This window comes from Salmo salar, chromosome 11, assembly GCF_965601325.2.
Source record: "Salmo salar chromosome 11, fSalSal1, whole genome shotgun sequence".
Taxonomy (NCBI): Eukaryota; Metazoa; Chordata; class Actinopteri; order Salmoniformes; family Salmonidae; genus Salmo; species Salmo salar.
In genome coordinates, this window is record NC_138301.1 from 40,960,410 (window position 1) to 40,979,936 (window position 19,527).

A 19,527-nucleotide genomic window follows, 5' to 3' on the forward strand; every position below is an offset into this window, starting at 1 on the left:
AACACCTTACTCTGCGATTAAAAAACACCTGGTTTTCTGAGAAATCTTTCTAATTATTAGGACATGTAAACACCTAACAATCGGCATTCCAAAGGTGTATTTGATCTGTGCATGTGCTAGCACCAGCCAGGTGCGAGTGAAGCACCCTCTTTAGTGTGAGTGAAGTGAGTTTGGAACAACTGAATGTATGCCTCTTAGAAATAGTTCACATACAAACATATGTTTGAACTCATAATCAAATCTGCTTCCCAAAAATAACAGTCGCTGTGGTAGAACATTTATTTTGATTGGTGATTTTCAGCATTTTTCAGAGTCCCATCAGGTAGCCTGATTCCAGATGGCTCCATGGAAACAGGATTATTATGAGGGAAATCGTTCTTCTTACAAAGCATGTACAGTGCCTTGCAAAAGTATTCATCCCCCATGGGATTTTTCCTATTTTGTTGCATTACAACCTGTAATTTAAAAATTATTTTTTATTTGGATTTCATGTAATGGACATACACAAAATAGTCCAAATTGGTGAAGTGAAAAAAATTACTTTATTCAAAAAAATTTAATTAAATTTGGAAAAGTGGTGCGTGCATACAGTGATAAATGACACCTGGGAGCCAGAAATCTTTCTGATTGAGGGGGGGTCAAATACTTATTTCCCTCATTAAAATGCAAATCAATTCATAACATTTTTGACATGTGTTTTTCTGGATTTTTTTGTTGTTATTCTGTCTCTCACTGTTCAAATAAACCTACCATTAAAATTATAGACTGATCATTTCTTTGTCAGTGGGCAAACGTACAAAATCAGCAGGGGATCAAATACTTTTTTCCCCTCACTGTATCTATTCACTGCCTTTGCTATGAAGCCCCTAATTAAGATCTGGTACAACCAATTACCTTCAGAAGTCACATAATTAGTTAAATAAAGTCCACCTGTGTGCAATCTAAGTGTCACATGATCTCAGTATATATACACACACCTGTTCTGAAAGGCCCCAGCATCTGTAACACCACCAAGCAAGTGGCACCATGAACACCAAGGAGCTCTCCAAACAGGGCAGTGACAAAATTGTGGAGAAGTACAGATCAGGGTTGGGTTATTAAAAAAATATCAGAAACTTTGAACATCCCACAGAGCACCATTAAATCCATTATTACAAAATGGAAAGAATATGGCACCACAACAAACCTGCCAAGAGAGGGCCGCCCACCAAAACTCACAGACCAGGCAAGGAGGGCATTAATCAGAGGGGCAACAAAGAGACCAAAGATAACCCTGAAGGAGCTGCAAAGCTCCATAGCCGAGATTGGCGTATCTGTCCATAGGACCACTTTTAGCTGTACACTCCACAGAGCTGGGCTTTACAGAAGAGTGGCCAGAAAAAAAGCTACTGCTTAAAGAAAAAAATAAGCAAACACATTTGGTGTTCGCCAAAAGGCATATGGTAGACTCACCAAACATATGGAAGAAGGTACTCTGGTTAGATGAGACTAAAACTGAGCTTTTTGGCCATCAAGGCAAACGCTATGTCTGGTGCAAACACAACACCTCATAACCCCGAGAACAACATCCCCACAGTGAAGCATGGTGGTGGCAGCATCATGCTGTGGGTATGTTTTTCATCAGCAGGGACTGGGAAACTGGTCAGAACTGAAGGAATGATGGATGGCGCTAAACGCAGGGAAATTCTTGAGGAAAAGCTGTTTCAGTATTCAAGAGATTTGAAACTGGGACGGAGGTTCACCCTCCAGCAGGACAATGACCCAAAGCATACTGCTAAAGCAACACTCGAGTGGTTTAAGGGGAAACATTTAAAATGTCTTGGAATGGCCTCGTCAAAGTCCAGACCTCAATCCGATTGAGAATCTGTGGTATGACTTAAAGATTGCTATATGCCAGCGGAACCCATCCAACGTGAAGGAGCAAGAGCAGTTTTGCCTTGATTGGGCAAAAATCCCAGTGACTAGATGTGCCAAGCTTATAGAGATATACCCCAAGAGACTTGCAGCTGTAATTTCTGCAAAAGGTGGCTCTACAAAGTATTGACTTTGGGGGGGTGAATAGTTATGCATGCTCAAGTTTGTTTTTTTTTGTCTTATTTCTTGTTTGTTTCACATTAAAAAATATTTTGCATCTTCAAAGTGGCAGGCATGTTGTATGAATCAAATGATACAAACCCCCCCCCCCAAAAAAAAATCTATTTTAATTCCAGGTTGTAAGGCAACAAAATAGGAAAAATGCCAAGGGGGTGAATACTTTAGCAAGCCACTGTACATGTTTTAATCAATAATCATCATTATATTAATCGGATTAGCCAATTAAATCGCATTATTGTGTGCATGTAACCGTTCTTACTAACACGCAAGCGCATACAAATTGAAATCAAATTGTATTGGTCACATACACGTGTTTAGCAGATGTTATTGCGGGTGTAGTGAAATGCATGTGTTTCTAGCGCCGACAGTGGAGTAATATCTAACAAATTACACAACATATACCCAATACACACAAATCTAAGTAGGAATGAATTAAGACTATATACATACGGACGAGCGATGTCAGAGCAGAACAGACTAAGCTACAGTAGAATAGTATAGAATACTATATACACACATATGAGATGAGTAATGCAAGATATGAACAATGCAAGTTCGAGAGACACAGACAGAAGACAGGGAGCAAACACTAGGACTCATGTCCTGTTTGAGAGCTGTCTGCTGAGGACTTCTGCTCCCATTACAGTGCCAGAGATACAACCTGCCTTGAATATTCAGTGCCAACAGATCTGAACTGATAAATGGTCTGTTTCCTGTTCAAGATGCCCCATTAGTCTTTGGAATGATGCGGTCATGCAACCAACTGAACAAACAGTCTTTAGGCCTGCAGGGTATGAAAATCTGAATCAAACTAACCAGCACAGTCAATTAACTGTGTTGATGTTGATCGAATTAGCTGCAGGATGATTCCTTTGTGAGGCATTAATTACATAACCACACTGCAGTTGTCACTTCTGATGTCTTGATTCATAACTGTATCCCATACTATGGACAAATTACAAAAGGACAATTTTGCTTAACGTTTAAAAAAAGACTTTGTGTACCTTACAGACAAACAAACATGCCGTAGCTGGGTGCTTTCAAGGGTACAGAACTTCATTGCCTGGCTCTTGCGGTTATATAATACGACCATTCTGCATTGTGAATTGACGTGGAATTGTATGATTTTTCTTATGTTAAAAAAGAAAGGCTACACACATCTAAAGTAACCGTTTAAAAACAGCATTTTTTAAAATCAGTTTTCCATTAAAAACAATAAGAAAAATCATAAAATTCAACGTCAATTCACAATGCAGAATAATGGTCGCATTATATGACCGCTAGGGCCAGGCAATGAAGTTCTGTACCACTGTCATATACCCCTTGAAAGCACCCAGCTACGGCATGTTTGTTTGTCTGTCTGTAAAGTTACACTAAGGCTTTTTAAATGCGGACACGAAACCTTCTCTGGAGATAGTTTCGAAGCGCCACTGAACGGGTATTTTACTTGTCTGTAAAGGAACGCAGCTTCTGAAGCGTGACTAACGTCCATCACTAGGCAAAAAGAACTGTCAATCAAATAATCTCAAACTACCTGCGCGCAGCCTGCCTGTTTATTAAATACTGTGATTTAAATCAAGACATTTTGTAGAAATAAGACATCATTTGCTAGGAAGCGACTCTTAAGATTTTGGAACGAAGTAGACTGGTTTAGTTTCCAATACTTCCAAGAACACTCGCATCTTTCATATAGAGCTAGCGAGGGACAGAGAGAGTAGAGGATTACATTACAGGCAGGGTGGTTTTGTCTAGAAGGCATACACTTTGGTCAAAATGTACTTTTCATAGGTTTAGGAAAACTTATGCAGCAGGTTAGGAGAATTAACGTAGCAGGTTAGGATCATTTGATAAAGGTTAGGGGGGTTAGCTGAAATGCAAAAATATATATACTTTTTACAACAAATTTGACAAAAGATGTAGACATGACCAGGCACGTTGGCCACCAGGCAGACAGGAGTTAGAAGGCACTAGGCCTATCTATCAGCAATCAAAAGCTGTATCTTGCAATGGAATGCTGTATTTCGCAATTTCTTGGCTTGCAAAGTCTTGCAACTTCAGTAAAGCAGGGCCTATCATCAATTAATAGGGTAGGATATTCTACAAGCAATAGAACGAAGACTGAACACACACTCGTATCATTAGCGAAGAGCAAGCGAGCCAGCAGCAGTGTTATTTTAATTTAGTGGGGAGAAAAAACAAAATAAACGTTTTTCCCGTTAGGGACTTTTCTAACGTTCACACCCCTAATCCACACTGGAGGGCGTACAACTTTTAGTATAATAAAAATAAGTTTAGACTGAAACCTCAAAGATACAACCCAGCCATATGATGTCATGCTGTCCAAGGTAATCCTGAGTTCCATCATAAACGAATCCGGTTCAATTCAATCAACTGGAGTCGTTGGCAGTCCTATAGTACACACACTCCATAACAGAATCCATAGCTGTGTTCGAATACCCATACTAACATACTGTATACTACATACTTAATGAATATACACTACATACTATTCGTTCCCTTTTAGTATACTGTTTGTAAACGAACGGTATCCTTTCAATTGAGCATACTAGCACTTCGCCTGTCTACACGAAGTTGATGCTGTTGCTATGCAACCTCTTGCTAGCCTGTTAGCATGACAAATGACTAGCTTGGCATCAAACAAATTGTATTGGTCACATACACATATTTAGCAGATGTTATTGCGGGTGTAGAAAAATGCTTGTGTTCCTAGCTCCAACAGTGCAATAGTATCTAACAATTCACAACAATACACACAAATCTAAAATAAAATAATGGAATTAAGAAATATAAATATAAGGAAGCGCAATGTCAGAGTGGCATTGACTAAAATACAGTAGAATAGAATACATTATATACATATGAAATCATTCGACTTTGGGTGTGTTTGTAAATTCAATCTGGAGTGCTAGCATGCGCATTTGTCAATTCAGAGTATTGTCAGTTGGTAAATTCAGAGTGTTTTGCTCTTCGATCGTACAGAGCGCACACTGGACAGTCTGGCGGAAGAGTAGGGTTGATCAGAGCGGCAGTCAAGCACCCAAACTAACTTGCTAGCTACTTCCAGACACAAATGAGAGAACAGCTCACTGACCATTTTACTCACCCTGGCATAGCTGGTTAGGTTGTTTTCATGTTATCCAGAGCTTTGGTGACTGTAATTGTGCTGCTGGCAACAATTGGGATGACCATTGGGTTTCCCATGTATAACAAAACGGTATAGCTTATGCATTGGCAGCCATGATGGCACTAATGAAATATTCATCATATACAGTACAATGGGCAGGCTATGACATTAACTGCAGGGCTGAATGTTAAGCACATCTGCTTAGCGCATTAGAAACAACATGACCTCTAACTATAGGTCAGTGTTCAGAGGGCTCTCTCAGACTCTTCAACATGACGACTGGCCAGCTCAGTTTGGCAGATCAGTCAGTCAAAGGAGGACAAGACAGGCGCTTTGTCTGAGGTGAACATTGACGACGCTAACGGCTTTAGCAGACCGCGTGTCTGATGAAGTATATTAAACAACACAGCGTTATCGTACACTGAGAGGGGAGGTCAGGGAGTTCAATGGGGGAACTAACAAACACCATGCATTCTAAAAACAATGGGTAGACAAAGAAATTATATAGTAAGGGAGGGCAGAGGGGGGATTGTTCATCAATGCAATTGTAAACTCTATAGGTCGGTATAATGTTTTTAGGATTTGGGCTTATTTCATAAAATAGTAGTAAACAACTTTGCCATCATCAACATCATGTTGTCAAATTTACTTTAGACAGATGGCAATGACATTAGCTTGAAAAGTTCGTCAAAAATAGCTAGCAATGCTAACGTTAGCTAGCTAAAATCTGGAGGTCTCCCCTCAATCTTAGCTACCTAGTTAAAGTAATACTGCATCTAAAGTCAATCTGGTGACATCAAAATAATAATAAAAGGTTTTCCTAATAATGATTTGCCTTCTTAAGAAATGTCATTGTGTTTTCATGCCACAGTAATGCACTTTAGAATAAATATTCATCAGCACCCAATAAGGATGTATTGAGCAGAATGCTCAGTTGGGCATCAGTCCTAAAACAAACAAAAGATATTGTCACGCAACATGCAACCAATGAATTCAATTACTAGAGGGACTATGTCATAAACCCGTAGAAGTTCCATAATGGAGTGAAAATGGCCAGCTTAAGCTTATTTGAATGAAAATAAAACAGCTCTGATTATATTATGTGGTCCCGTGTGGCTCAGTTGGTAGAGCATGGTGTTTGCAACGCCAGGGTTGTGGGTTCGATTCCCACGGGGGACCAGTACAGAGAGAAAAACATTTGTGAAATGTATGCATTCACTACTGTAAGTCGCTCTGGATAAGAGCGTCTGCTAAATGACTAAAATGTAAAAGTATATAAAGTGATCTATAACAGCGCTATGGTCCGCGATGCTTTATGTTAAAAACAAGATGTAAAATATCAAATTTATTTATAAAGCCCTTCTTACATCAGCTGATGTCACAAAGTGCTGTACAGAAACCCAGCCTAAAACCTCAAACAGCAAGCAATGCAGGTGTAGAAGCCCGGGAAAGACGTGACTCCGACACATATGGGGATATCATGGTTTCATTTATTTGACATTCAGAGGCTGAGCTACAACCTTCTATAGCAGAGGAGACAAAAAAATACACTTTGCTTGGGAAGTAATCTAATTATTTCACTATCCTTTGATTAAGCTATTCACTTTCTGTACAATAGAAGATGTTTAACCTCAGACAGCTTTTAGCAAAACACTTGACCTTCTCTCATTGGGATAAGCCACGGAAGAATAGCCAGAAGTTAAATGTAACATTTTGGGAGAAATATGATAAGATGAACACATATCTCGGTGTCCATTTTATTTTATATTATTTTACCCCTTTTTCTCCCCAATTTTGTGGTATCCAATTGGGTAGTTACAGTCTTGTCCCATCGCTGCAACTCCCGTATGGACTCGGGAGAGGCGAAGGTCGAGAGCCGTGCGTCCTCCGAAACACAACCCAGCCAAGCTGTACTGCTTCTTGACACAACGCCCGCTTAACACGGAAGCCAGCCGCGCCAATGTGTCGGAGGAAACACCGTACACCTGGCGACCGTGTCAGCGTGCATTGCGCCCAGCCCACCACAGGAGTCGCTAGTGCGCGATGGGACAAGAACATCCCGGCCAGCCAAACCTTCCTCTAACCCGGAGGACGCTAGGCCAATTGTGCGTCGCCTCATCGGTCTCCCAGCCGCGGCCGGCTGCGACAGAGCCTGGACTCGAACCAGGATCTCTAGTGCAATGTAGTGGCTTAGACCACTACGCCACTCGGGAGGCCCGTCGGTGTCCATTCTTATGCTATAATTTTGGTAATTTGTGTCGTATTAAAAAAATATTCTGCTAATGTTTAAAATGATGTAGAATTTAATGAAATGTTTATAAAAGGCTATATTTTCTTGGGTCTGTAAATATGATTATAGATTCATGAAATGCTTTTACTATAAAGGAGATATTTCCACTACTCTTGTCCATGGTGGTCTGTGAACCCACAACCTTCTGGCCTGCAGCACTGTGCAGTGTGCACTATCAAAATTCCTGCATTGCCATGTAAGGCTTACAGGACAAAGAACAGTTTCTAAAACTGCATATCTAAGGCTCTGGTATGTCCAAGAAGTGAGGGTAAACGGTAATTCCATCTTGGCCTAATCATTTTACTGACGTAACCATTTAAGCTAAATAAAATCTAGTGCTTAAATTATGAAATACCATAGATCTCATTTGCTAAGAGCGATGAAGCAGTAGGTTAAATTAACTCAAGGGCTTTCTTCCAGAAGCAACTTTCGCTACATGCCCTTTGAGTTTCCTGTGATTGTTCTAGCATCTCAACAGGGGTTTCTCAATAGAGAGGAATTAAACAAAGATTTGGCCTCGTCCTCTTTCCACAACAGACACTCCTTTTTAGGGGAGAACTACTGTAGGAGCGAACTCCGTACTTTTAAAGGGACACTAATAACCAAGTAATGAGTAGGCTAGTGACCAAGGCTAGTAACAAGTAGGCTAGTAACCAAGGCTAGTAACAAGTAGGCTAGTAACCAAGTAACAAGTAGGCTAGTGACCAAGTAGCTAGTGACCAAGTAACAAGTAGGCTGGTGACCAAGTAACAAGTAGGCTAGTGACCAAGTAACAAGTAGGCTAGTGACCAAGTAACAAGTAGGCTAGTGACCAAGTAGGCTAGTAGCCAAATAATAGGCCTGACCTGCATTTAGGCCGACTCAATTTGGTGAAAACAGAAAACACCGTTGGTAATGTTAGGAAAAGAAAAAACAATTCCTTGTTTTCAATCACTCTTGATAAGCGGAATACCTATGTGAGAATGATGTTCATTGACTATAGCTCAGCGTTCAACACCATTGTCTCATCCAAGCTCGTCACCAAGCTTAGGACTTTGGGTATGAACACCTCCCTCTGCAACTGGATCCTTCCTGATGGTACGACCCCGGGTGGCGAGGGTAGGCAACATCACCTCAGCCACGCTGACCCTACCACTCAAGCCATAGACTTATTTTCTCTGCTGCCGCACGGCAAGAGGTACCGGTGCATCAAGTCTGACACCAACAGGCTCTTGAACAGCTTCTATCCCCAAGCAATATGACTGATAAATAACAAAATAGCTACACAGACTGAGTTAACCTTTAATTGACCTTTTATTTCAAATCTTTGCACTGTCTCTATGCACACTCACAGGGCCCTACACTCACACACACTGTCACTCCATCATTTGGTCACTCACACATAATATGCACATACATTTATACTGATTCTACACACCCACTCATATACAAGCTGCTGCTACTCTGTTTATATCTTATATCCTGTTGCCTAGTCTCCTTACCCCTGTACATATCTACCTCCATCACTACAGTATCCCTGCACATGCAAATATGGTATTGGAACTGACTTATTAAAAATGTCCTATATTTAGTATGCTTACTTACTTGTGTATTTTATATTTCTTATTCTTGTGGGGTTTTTTCTAGTAATACATTGTTACTGATCATTGCATTGTTAGGTTTTGAGTTTGCAAGAAAGGCATTTCACTGTGCTTGTGCATGTGACATTAAAACTAGAAACTCTCATCCTGACCAGTCTGAGCACCATGAGGAGTTAACGAGGGGAAATACAAAGCCTTTGAGGTCCCGTAGCCTCCTTCTGTAATGGCCACAGAGAATGGGGAGCTTTGTTCATGGGCAACAGGCATGTTCCACTTTAATGACTTCACTTCATGTGCGTGCCACTCACTTACGCCATACAATCCGGCCATGCGGCCGCACAACACTTTTCATGTGCGGCTGACCAAGTGACTCAGCACGTGACCTACCACCCCACCCCACCTAACCCCACAGAAGCATATGGCAATGAGGTCACTCATTTGAGGTCATGTTGAGTTTTCGAATCCTCAAAGGCATTGTGTAGTCCTATATGGGAAAAGCACAGCATGGTCACAGAGGAGCGGTTTGTCGCCTCGGTCCACCAGTGAACAAAACAATCAGGATAGAACTGACACAGTCAACATATTGGCTACAGTCTCTGTGGTTAGGGAGCAATAGCTTTAGGGTGATGCAATAGTTGTACATTTCTGCAATGGTCTTTTCCATCATGGAGGCTAGCCATCAAAACTTTGGAAGAACTCTGCTACTGCTGTAAAGCTTGTTTCCATTTGTCAAAGCAGCACCCCACAGCTCAGACTTTGGAGTGTCTACAGAGTAGCGTACAATGACCAAATAATGTGCAGCCAAATGGCCATTCACATTGATTTCACTGATCCAGCTCAGAGATAATCGGTTTCTAAAGTATACCACAGCATACCCCACCTAAGAACATTCATGAACAATTTCCATAGCCCCAGTCAGTAATATTCCACTGTCATAGATAGTGATATAGCCTAATAAACCTACATAACATTTTTATTCCCAGATGAATACTTCACGATTGAGCATTTCCAAACTGCAGATAGAGTGACATAGTTCCCTTCAGACGCTGCATCTGCACTGCTTCTACTGCATCTGCACTGCTTCTACTGCATCTGCACTGCTTCTACTGCATCTGCACTGCTTCTACTGCATCTGCACTGCTTCTACTGCATCAGGTGTTAGATCTGTGGCTACAACAGCTGCTATAGCTACTCTGCTGCGCTGACAATCACTCCCACTTTTGAACCTCTCTATGTTCATATCAGCACAACATGGTTTTTCTCAAGCCTTCATCTCTGTTTGATGGCTTGCTTTCCATATTATCCTGTAGGCCTTTAGTTCAACAAGATGAACCCAAACGTCACAATGTATCCAGTTGAGATCAGAAATATCCTGTAGCCTAGTCCTGACCCAGGCTATTACACGTTTCAGGTATACCAGCTCCAACCATGGACATCACCAGAACATCATATCATGACTATTCATTGGATGTTAACCATAGAGTTAACTAGAGCTGAAGTGTTCTATTACCCCATGACGTGATACAGCCAAGAGGTCTGCCATTCAGAAATGTCAGAGAGAGGAGATGCCTGCCGGGAGTCATGTCAGTGGGACAAGTTGCTGGACTCTAATGTCATGCCCATGGCAGGCCTCTCTGGTGCTACCCCAGCAGGCAGCTGTGTCTTCTCAGTTCCAATGCATTCCTCCAGACCCACTCTGATCACCTGTACAGAGGATGGGTCCAAGTAACAAACTTTATGGAGAATATAGTTGTAGTACCTGGGAGTTTTATTAGACGTATGTACGGGATACACATGGTATACACAGTACAACGAAATGGTTACTTGCAGGCTCAACAATGCAACAACAATAGGAAATAAAAGTTAGTTACTAAACATTCGTTATATTTTTGTAATTTCAAAATGTCTCGTTGTTGCTCACCATTGAGTAATGGTTTCCCATCATACCCATATCAGACTCCAGAGAAGCTTATTGATATAAAAAATAATCTACAGGCTAAACAATATCCAAACTACAGAAGACATGTATAGAATACAGGCTACAGCCTCTACACTGGCATTACAAACAATAACATTCTCCAAAGATCATATAAACATTCTCAATCAACTCAGTACGAGGATAGGTCAGCTTGAGGGATAAGTAGTGGATAAAGCTATGGAACAAATGTTATGGGCTTAGGAGTGCTGCTCTGGGCAGGCCCCATGATTCAGCAGCTTCTTCACCCCATTATACCTCCTCTACAATTCCCCTGCCTTGCAGTCTGTACTGCATCCACTGCATTATAAACTATTCTGGCTAACCTCCACTAAATAATACATGCAGATATTTCCCCGCCCCAGACAGAGATAGACAACACACCTCTGCTATTGCTAGTGCTCTCAATTATTGTTCGATTACAATGTGTCAAAAGAGGGTGGTCTGAGATCACTTGAAGTTGGCGGGACATTGTAACCTTCATATTTTGATACATTTGATAGGATACAATGCATCTGCATGGACGTTGACAGATACTGTCTTGATTTGACTTGAAATCATTTTGTTTAAAAACTATAGTGCGTAGGTTATAAACTTTCGGTTCCCTTGACAAACTACATCATCAGTTATCTAACAGCTCATGACAATAACTTGCTACTCGAAAGCAATACACTTTTGTAATAGTGGGTGTCTCACTACTGACAAAGTAAAAATAACAAATGTTGTATGCAAAGATGCGGTTTCTTTACTACACGCACAATCACAAAGTGGTCAAGCTATAAATCCAGTCAATAAATTAACACCGCGTTTCAAGTAATGGTAACTACACGCAATAAACTCCCTGTGGTTCAGTGGGAAGGGTAATGTTAGTTCATTGCGCGATGAATGGAATTCCAAAAATCATATCGTCAATAGCAAAACGTTGCCTATTGGTTCCATACCCCAGTGATTGGTACATATATATTTTTTACACGCACATGAAAAGCCCCGTTTGGGACAGTAACAACACTTCTTACCTTACTACTTCAATGAACGTTAATCCAAATCTGTTGTGCGCTGAAGCCTTCTCATTTGGGACAGGGTATTTAGCACACATATGCAACTCTCAAATCTGATTTTTAATTCCCGGGGTTTCCTTAAACAACTACGTCTTCGTTCTTCTCTCCAAATAACGTCCCCCGAAAAGAATACTCAAAATTCAGATCAGTCCCGAACAGTGCCGCATATTTGTCCTATTTTCTTCTCTTCTTAAAATGTATTAAAAGCAGCTCTTCCTATCCCCGGTGACGTTCGATGAAACCTCTGCTGCCTTTTCCCCCTTGCTAAACAGTGCGCGCTCACGCTACTTGATAGGCGGGGTGAAATAATCAGGGAGGGTGGGTTTCCCAGAGAGGTTCGAGGGGATTGGATGTACAGACTCATTCAGCGAATCACCCGCATGGACACAGCGGGTCCCAAATGTCTCGGGAAAGCCCACTTGCCCCGCAGTACTGTCGCAAAATGTTTACAGGAGTGGAGCAGTTCGTACTCGTTTACGTTTCTTACTGCAACGAGGAAGGAATGTTGCATTTTTTATGGACATTTTTAGTGAATGTGTATGGTAAGGTATGTGAAATAAAATGTTTGTTTGTTTATTAATTTCGTACATCGTAAAACCCACTGCTCATGCCAAACCCATTGGATTGGGAGTCAACACTAGCTAGCATAGCAAAACGCAATGTAGCGCCAGCAAACCGGCCAACTTTGACCAAAATAAAAAAGATTTTAGCTATAACTAGCTAACTTAGTGTGTTGTTATATAGCCTTTATAGCTATAGTGCTAATTGTGAGATTGAAGATTATATCCAGTAGAAGTTTTATTTATTTATTCATAGCTAATCAGCCTGCCAACATAGCTAAGGTTAGGTATCTGGAAAGTACTTTCAGCACCTAGGCTATAGCTAACTAGTAGAAAACCATGTTTTGTGGCTCATACACTCAACTAATGAATTAGCTAGCGCTCATTCCTGAAAAATCTGACAAGATGACAGTTTGGGATTGTGTATAGTAGTGTTGCTTCATCTTTAACTTAATCTTCCCAAAACCGGTTCCTCCATGTTTTCCAGACTGACCCTGTCTACCTGTCCACCCCCACCCTGCCTTGGAGAGAATGGATCCTGTTGTGTTGAGCTACCAGGACAGCCTCCTGCGGCGCTCTGATGTGGCCTTACTGGAGGGCCCTCACTGGCTCAACGACCAGGTCATTGGCTTTGCCTTCGAGTACTTTGCCGCTGAGCTCTTCAAAGGCCTTGGCGAAGCGGCCATCTTCATCAGCCCCGAGGTCACCCAGTTCATCAAGTGTGCTGCCTGCCCGGAGGAACTAGCCCTGTTTCTGGAGCCGCTGGGGCTAGCTTCCCGGCGCTGGGTCTTCCTGGCTGTCAACGACAACTCCATCCAGACTGCCGGCGGCTCTCACTGGAGCCTGCTGCTGTTCTTTCTAGTGTAGTGCAATAGTAGTGTAATTAAAAGGACTGTTTCTAGTGTAGTGTAATAGTAGTGTAATTAAAAGGACTGTTTCTAGTGTAGTGCAATAGTAGTGTAATTAAAAGGACTGTTTCTAGTGTAGTGTAATAGTAGTGTAATTAAAAGGACTGTTTCTAGTGTAGTGTAATAGGAGTGTAATTAAAAGGACTGTTTCTAGTGTAGTGTAATAGTAGTGTAATTAAAAGGACTGTTTCTAGTGTAGTGTAATAGTAGTGTAATTAAAAGGACTGTTTCTAGTGTAGTGTAATAGTAGTGTAATTAAAAGGACTGTTTCTAGTGTAGTGTAATAGTAGTGTAATTAAAAGGACTGTTTCTAGTGTAGTGTAATAGTAGTGTAATTAAAAGGACTGTTTCTAGTGTAGTGTAATAGTAGTGTAATTAAAAGGACTGTTTCTAGTGTAGTGTAATAGTAGTGTAATTAAAAGGACTGTTTCTAGTGTAGTGTAATAGTAGTGTAATTAAAAGGACTGTTTCTAGTGTAGTGTAATAGTAGTGTAATTAAAAGGAGTGTTTCTAGTGTAGTGTAATAGTAGTGTAATTAAAATGACTGTTTCTAGTGTAGTGTAATAGTAGTGTAATTAAAAGGACTGTTTCTAGTGTAGTGTAATAGTAGTGTAATTAAAATGACTGTTTCTAGTGTAGTGTAATAGTAGTGTAATTAAAAGGACTGTTTCTAGTGTAGTGTAACAGTAGTGTAATTAAAATGACTGTTTTTAGTGTAGTGTAATAGTAGTGTAATTAAAATGACTGTTTGTAGTGTAGTGTAATAGTAGTGTAGTTAAAATGACCGTAGTATAGTGTAATTGTAGTGTCATTTAAAGGACTGTTTGTAGTGTAGTGTAATTAAAGGACTGTTACCTGACATTTGGAGTTTTGACTGGAAATAGGCCTGTCCCCTTACCCTCTCCACACTTCATGTAGGTCTGAATGAATTGGATAGAAAGAAACATAAACACGCATGCTTCAACTTGCCCTCTGATCTACACAGGTGCTTAGGTTGAAGTAGGGGGTTGTTTCTGGGAAGATCTAGATTTCCCTTCCAAAGGGCCAGCAGAGGCTTGCAGCCAGTCATCACAAACCGTATTATTACACAACTCCTCAGACTATATCCATCTGGGGATACAATACATAAACAGTATTATTACACAACTCCTCAGACTATATCCATCTGGGGATACAATACACAAACCGTATTATTACACACCTCCTCAGACTATATCCATCTGGGGATAAAATACATAAACAGTATTATTACACACCTCCTCAGACTATATCCATCTGGGGATACAATACATAAACAGTATTATTACACACCTCCTCAGACTATATCCATCTGGGGATACAATACATAAACAGTATTATTACACACCTCCTCAGACTATATCCATCTGGGGATAAAATACATAAACTGTATTATTACACACCTCCTCAGACTATATCCATCTGGGGATACAATACATAAACAGTATTATTACACACCTCCTCAGACTATATCCATCTGGGGATACAATACACAAACAGAATTATTACACACCTCCTCAGACTATATCCATCTGGGGATAAAATACATAAACAGTATTATTACACACCTCCTCAGACTATATCCATCTGGGGATACAATACATAAACAGAATTATTACACACCCCCTCAGACTATATCCATCTGGGGATACAATACATAAACAGAATTACAGAATTAGTCTACAGCGTTGAGAATGGGTGCCTATAGTGATCATTCCTGACCTCCATCTCATCTGAAAGCCTTCACTCAGTCAACACAGATTGTATTTTAAAGCCCATGGCTATGGGAAACAGTCAGGATAAGAACGGGCTATTCTTTTCCACAAATGTATCAGTCGGCGGTAGAATCTGAACCATCCATATTTATAGGTGGTATCAGTTTTAGACTTTTAGACAGGCTTAGCTTGTCAGCGGGGATGGCCATGATGCAGATAGCCCAGAGATGATCCACTGCAGGATTGTGGTGGAGTGCACATGACATTCCACAGACACCTCACACGTCATAATACGTCGTAATACTCCAGTCAACCTATGAAGGCTCTAGATCACGGTCGTCACAGCTATGCCGTTATGCAGTACCATATACAGTGCTTTCAGAAATTATTCAAACTCCTTGAGATGTGTTATGGGGTATTGGCCTACACACAATACCCCATAATGTCAAAGTGGAATGATGTTTTACACAATTGTTACAAATGAATACAACATGAAAAGCTGAAATTTCAATAAGTATTCAACCCCCTTTGTTATGGCAAGCCTAAATCAATTCAGGAATAAACATTTGCTTAACAAGTCACATAAGTTGCATGGACACACTCTGTGTGCAATAATAGTGCTTAACATGATTTTTTTAATGGCTACCTCATCTCTGGACCCCACTCACAATTATCTGTAAGGTCCCTCATTCGAGCAGTGAATTTCAAACACAGATTCAACCACAAAGACAAGGGAGATTTTCCAATGACTCGCAAAGAAGGGCACCTATTGGTAGATGGGTAAAAAACAGCACTTTCAATATAACTTTGAGCATGGAGAAGTTATTTATTACACTTTGGATGGTGTATCAATACAGAGAGTCAATACAAAGATATAGGCGTCCTTCCTAACTCAGTTGCCGGAGAGGAAGGAAACCGCACAGGGATTTCACCATGAGGCCAATGGTGACCTTAAAACAGTTACAGAGTTTATTGGCTGTGATAGGAGAAATCTGAGGATGGATCAACAAGATTGTAGTTACTCCACAATACTAACATAAAAGAAGGCAGCCTGTACAGAGTAAAAAATATTTCAAAATATACGTCCTGTTTGCAATAAGGCACTAAAGTAAAACTGCAAAAAAAAATGTGGCAAAGAAATGTACTTTATGTCTTGAATACAAAGCGTTATGTTTGGGGCAAATCCAACACAATGCCACTCTTCATATTTTCAAGCATGGTTGTGGCTGCATCATGTTATGGGTATGCTTGTCATCGCCAAGGACTAGGAATTTTTGGGGGGATAAAAATAAACGGAATAAAGCTAAGCACAGGCAAAATCCTAGAGGAAAACTTGGTTCAGTCTGCTTTCCAACAGACACTGGGAAACAAATTCACCTTTCAGCAGGACAATAACCTAAAACACAAGGCCAAATATACACTGGAGTTGCTTACCAAGACGATATAGAATGTACAGTACCTGGGTGGCCTAGTTACAGTTTTGACTTAAATCGGCTTGAAAATCTATGGCAAGACTTGAAAATGGCTGTCTTTTTTATTTATTACATTTTTATTTAACAAGGCAAGTCAGTTATAAACAAATTCTTATTTTCAATGATGGCCTAGGAACAGTGGGTTAACTGCCTTGTTCAGGGGCAGAACGATAGATTTTGACCTTGTCAGCTCAGGGATTCGATCTTGCAACCTTTTGGTTACTAGTCCAACACTCTAACCACTAGGCTACCTGCCGCCCCAAATGTTGTTGATTATCCTTATTGGTTCTCTATAATCAATTAACGTACCGGGACTGCATACTGACAACATATTCCCTATATAGTGCGCTGCTTTTGACAAAAAGCTATTCCCTCTAGTGCACTATACTGTACCTGTAACCAGAGACGAATAGGCTATAGGGCGTACTGTATAGGGAATAGGGTGTACTGTATAGGGAATAGGGTGTAATGAATAGGAAATACAGTGTACTGTATAGGGAATGGGGTGTAATGTATAGGGAATAGGGTGTAATGTATAGGGAATAGGGCATAATGTATAGGGAATAGGGTGTAATGTATAGGGAATAGGGTGTAATGTATTGGGAATAGGGTGTAATGTATAGGAAATAAGGTGTACTGTATAGGGAATAGGGTGTCATTTGAGAGGCAGCCGTACTGTTTAGACCACTGTCTGTTGTGCCATGCACTTGAGAATGGGCGAGAGAGACGGGTACTGCCATGGTATCGTTGGCCGAGGGCCCTGTTGCTCTGAGAGTTTCTCCGCTTGGTGCATGGAGACTGTCTAGTGCCTCTGGCGTCATGTGCCCATTCACACCCGACAGTCATATTTCACCAGGAGTGCCTAGCTGCCCGGACAGACAATCCCATTAAGGTTTACTACTGTCCCCATAAACCACACAAGACTGGGACCACTCGCTGCCTTGGCAGGCAAACTCTATTAGAGAAATATCTCCCCCTCTCTGTCTCTCCTCTCTGAGCGCTGCAGAGTAACACACAATAAAGGAGAGCAGATTTGACCTGTGAATGAATGAGGGATTTTAACCGCACATTCATTCTCCTAAAACAGTGAAAGTACCCATCTGAAAGAAAACAGGACAGTTGTTTAGAGACATGGTGCCAGCATTGCATGGGTAATGCCCTCTGTCATGGCATTGAGTACATGTTGGCTGTGGAGAATGCCAAGATAAAATACACGGGCAGATGTTTTCCCATTCCAAGTGATACAGTTCTGTAGACCTGGCTGTGGGTGGTATGCTTATGAGCCAGGGTTGAGTCTGCCCTGCAGGGAACTCACCAACACCCTCTCATCATGAGAACGCTCACCAGACGGTACCAAGCCTGCCTGTCTGCTATGGCTAAGGCTTTGTACACACAACAAACACTCATGTGAGATGTTAAAACCTCCACACACACGCTGTTCCATTTACAGGGTTAATTGATCTGGTCTGTTGATCAGCGCTGTCTGTTATCATGGCTGTTGGGGAGTTCTTACTAGGAGCTGAGATTCCCTGGAGCATCTCAGGTGTTTCACATTATCTGTTTTTAGAAGTCTTTCAGGATTGTCTCCAAACAGTGTAAACTGCACGCACACACACGTAGGTATGCATGCACTCACACACACACATCTGAAACCAACTACAACAACCTGAAATCATTTTAGACCCATTTTCAACAAAATGTGTGACTTTAATTGAGAACAAGCGCCATCCTTTCCTGTGCCTGAAACCATTCAGAAAATGAAAGTGGCCAGGTGTGTTCTGTTATTTCTGAATTTGGTCCAACATCTACGGTTCAAGCAAGACAGCATTTTTACATTTCAAGTTATCTTATAATAATTCATTTAGATGTTTATGCTCTTTATCCTCAACATACATATTTCCATCTATGACATTTTGCAAGGAGAGACTGAGCAAGCTACACAGCAGCTAGACCCTTCATCTCTATATTTAACCTGTTGGAGGACACTGTCTCTCCGTTAGCACAGTGGTGGTGTATCATAGTATGGGACTGTTGGTCATATCATACTGTTACAGAGAGAACATACACACACCAGCTGGCTGTTTGACACAGAGTCACAGTCTAGACATCAACAAGCTGTCTGTGTCATTCTAGACGGCTATGGAGACACATGCTGCTTTTCCACTGTAACACCAGTGTTATACTAGTGTATACACCCTTATGTTACGCTAGTGTATACACCCTTATGTTACGCTAGTGTATACACCCTTATGTTACGCTAGTGTATACACCCTTATGTTACACTAGTGTATACACCCTTATGTTACACTAGTGTATACACCCTTATGTTACGCTAGTGTATACACCCTTATGTTACACTAGTGTATACACCCTTATGTTACGCTAGTGTATACACCCTTATGTTACGCTAGTGTATACACCCTTATGTTACGCTAGTGTATACACCCTTATGTTACACTAGTGTATACACCCTTATGTTACACTAGTGTATACACCCTTATGTTACGCTAGTGTATACACCCTTATGTTACACTAGTGTATACACCCTTATGTTACACTAGAGAAATTGTGTTTCCATAGCTAGGGCTGACAGTGAGGACTTGTGAAGAGCAGAATCAACAACCTCTGCATCATCAAAACAGTTGCATTGTGAGAAGGTGTTAAAGCTGAAAAGTACCAGTTGACCGACTTTGGCTCCAAGTGAGAGCAGGT

At 41.0% G+C, this 19,527-nt stretch overlaps 2 protein-coding genes and 1 non-coding gene across 13 annotated transcripts in view; 2 read left to right on the top strand and 1 right to left on the bottom strand.

The window, feature by feature from the left end:
• The window catches only part of LOC106587854 (unconventional myosin-IXAa), a 183,645-nt gene extending 171,228 nt beyond the window's left edge, over positions 1–12,417 (bottom strand). For 9 of the 10 annotated variants that reach the window (XM_082957943.1, XM_082957944.1, XM_082957945.1 and 6 more), the window contains exon 1: positions 12,101–12,416. The gene's annotated coding sequence lies outside the window, so the exon portion shown is untranslated. Of the gene's footprint in view, positions 1–12,100 lie in introns of all 10 variants that reach the window. The other variant, XM_082957939.1, reaches the window with a different exon arrangement.
• Positions 6,344–6,419, top strand: trnaa-ugc (transfer RNA alanine (anticodon UGC)). The gene has a single exon. It is a non-coding gene; the product is annotated as a tRNA-Ala (tRNA).
• A 98-nt stretch (positions 12,418–12,515) lies between the features above and the next one.
• Positions 12,516–14,469, top strand: LOC106562765 (sentrin-specific protease 8). Of its 2 annotated transcripts, none has more exons than XM_045689542.2 (2): positions 12,516–12,689; positions 13,190–14,469. In XM_045689542.2, the coding sequence occupies exon 2, from the start codon at positions 13,234–13,236 to the stop codon at positions 13,567–13,569; it is 336 nt and encodes a 111-aa protein (XP_045545498.1). In that variant the 5' UTR covers positions 12,516–12,689; positions 13,190–13,233; the 3' UTR covers positions 13,570–14,469. The 2 variants fall into 2 exon arrangements, with proteins under 2 accessions (XP_045545498.1, XP_013983241.2); XM_014127766.3 differs by having other exon boundaries at positions 12,516–12,684.
• The last annotated feature ends 5,058 nt before the right edge of the window (positions 14,470–19,527 follow it).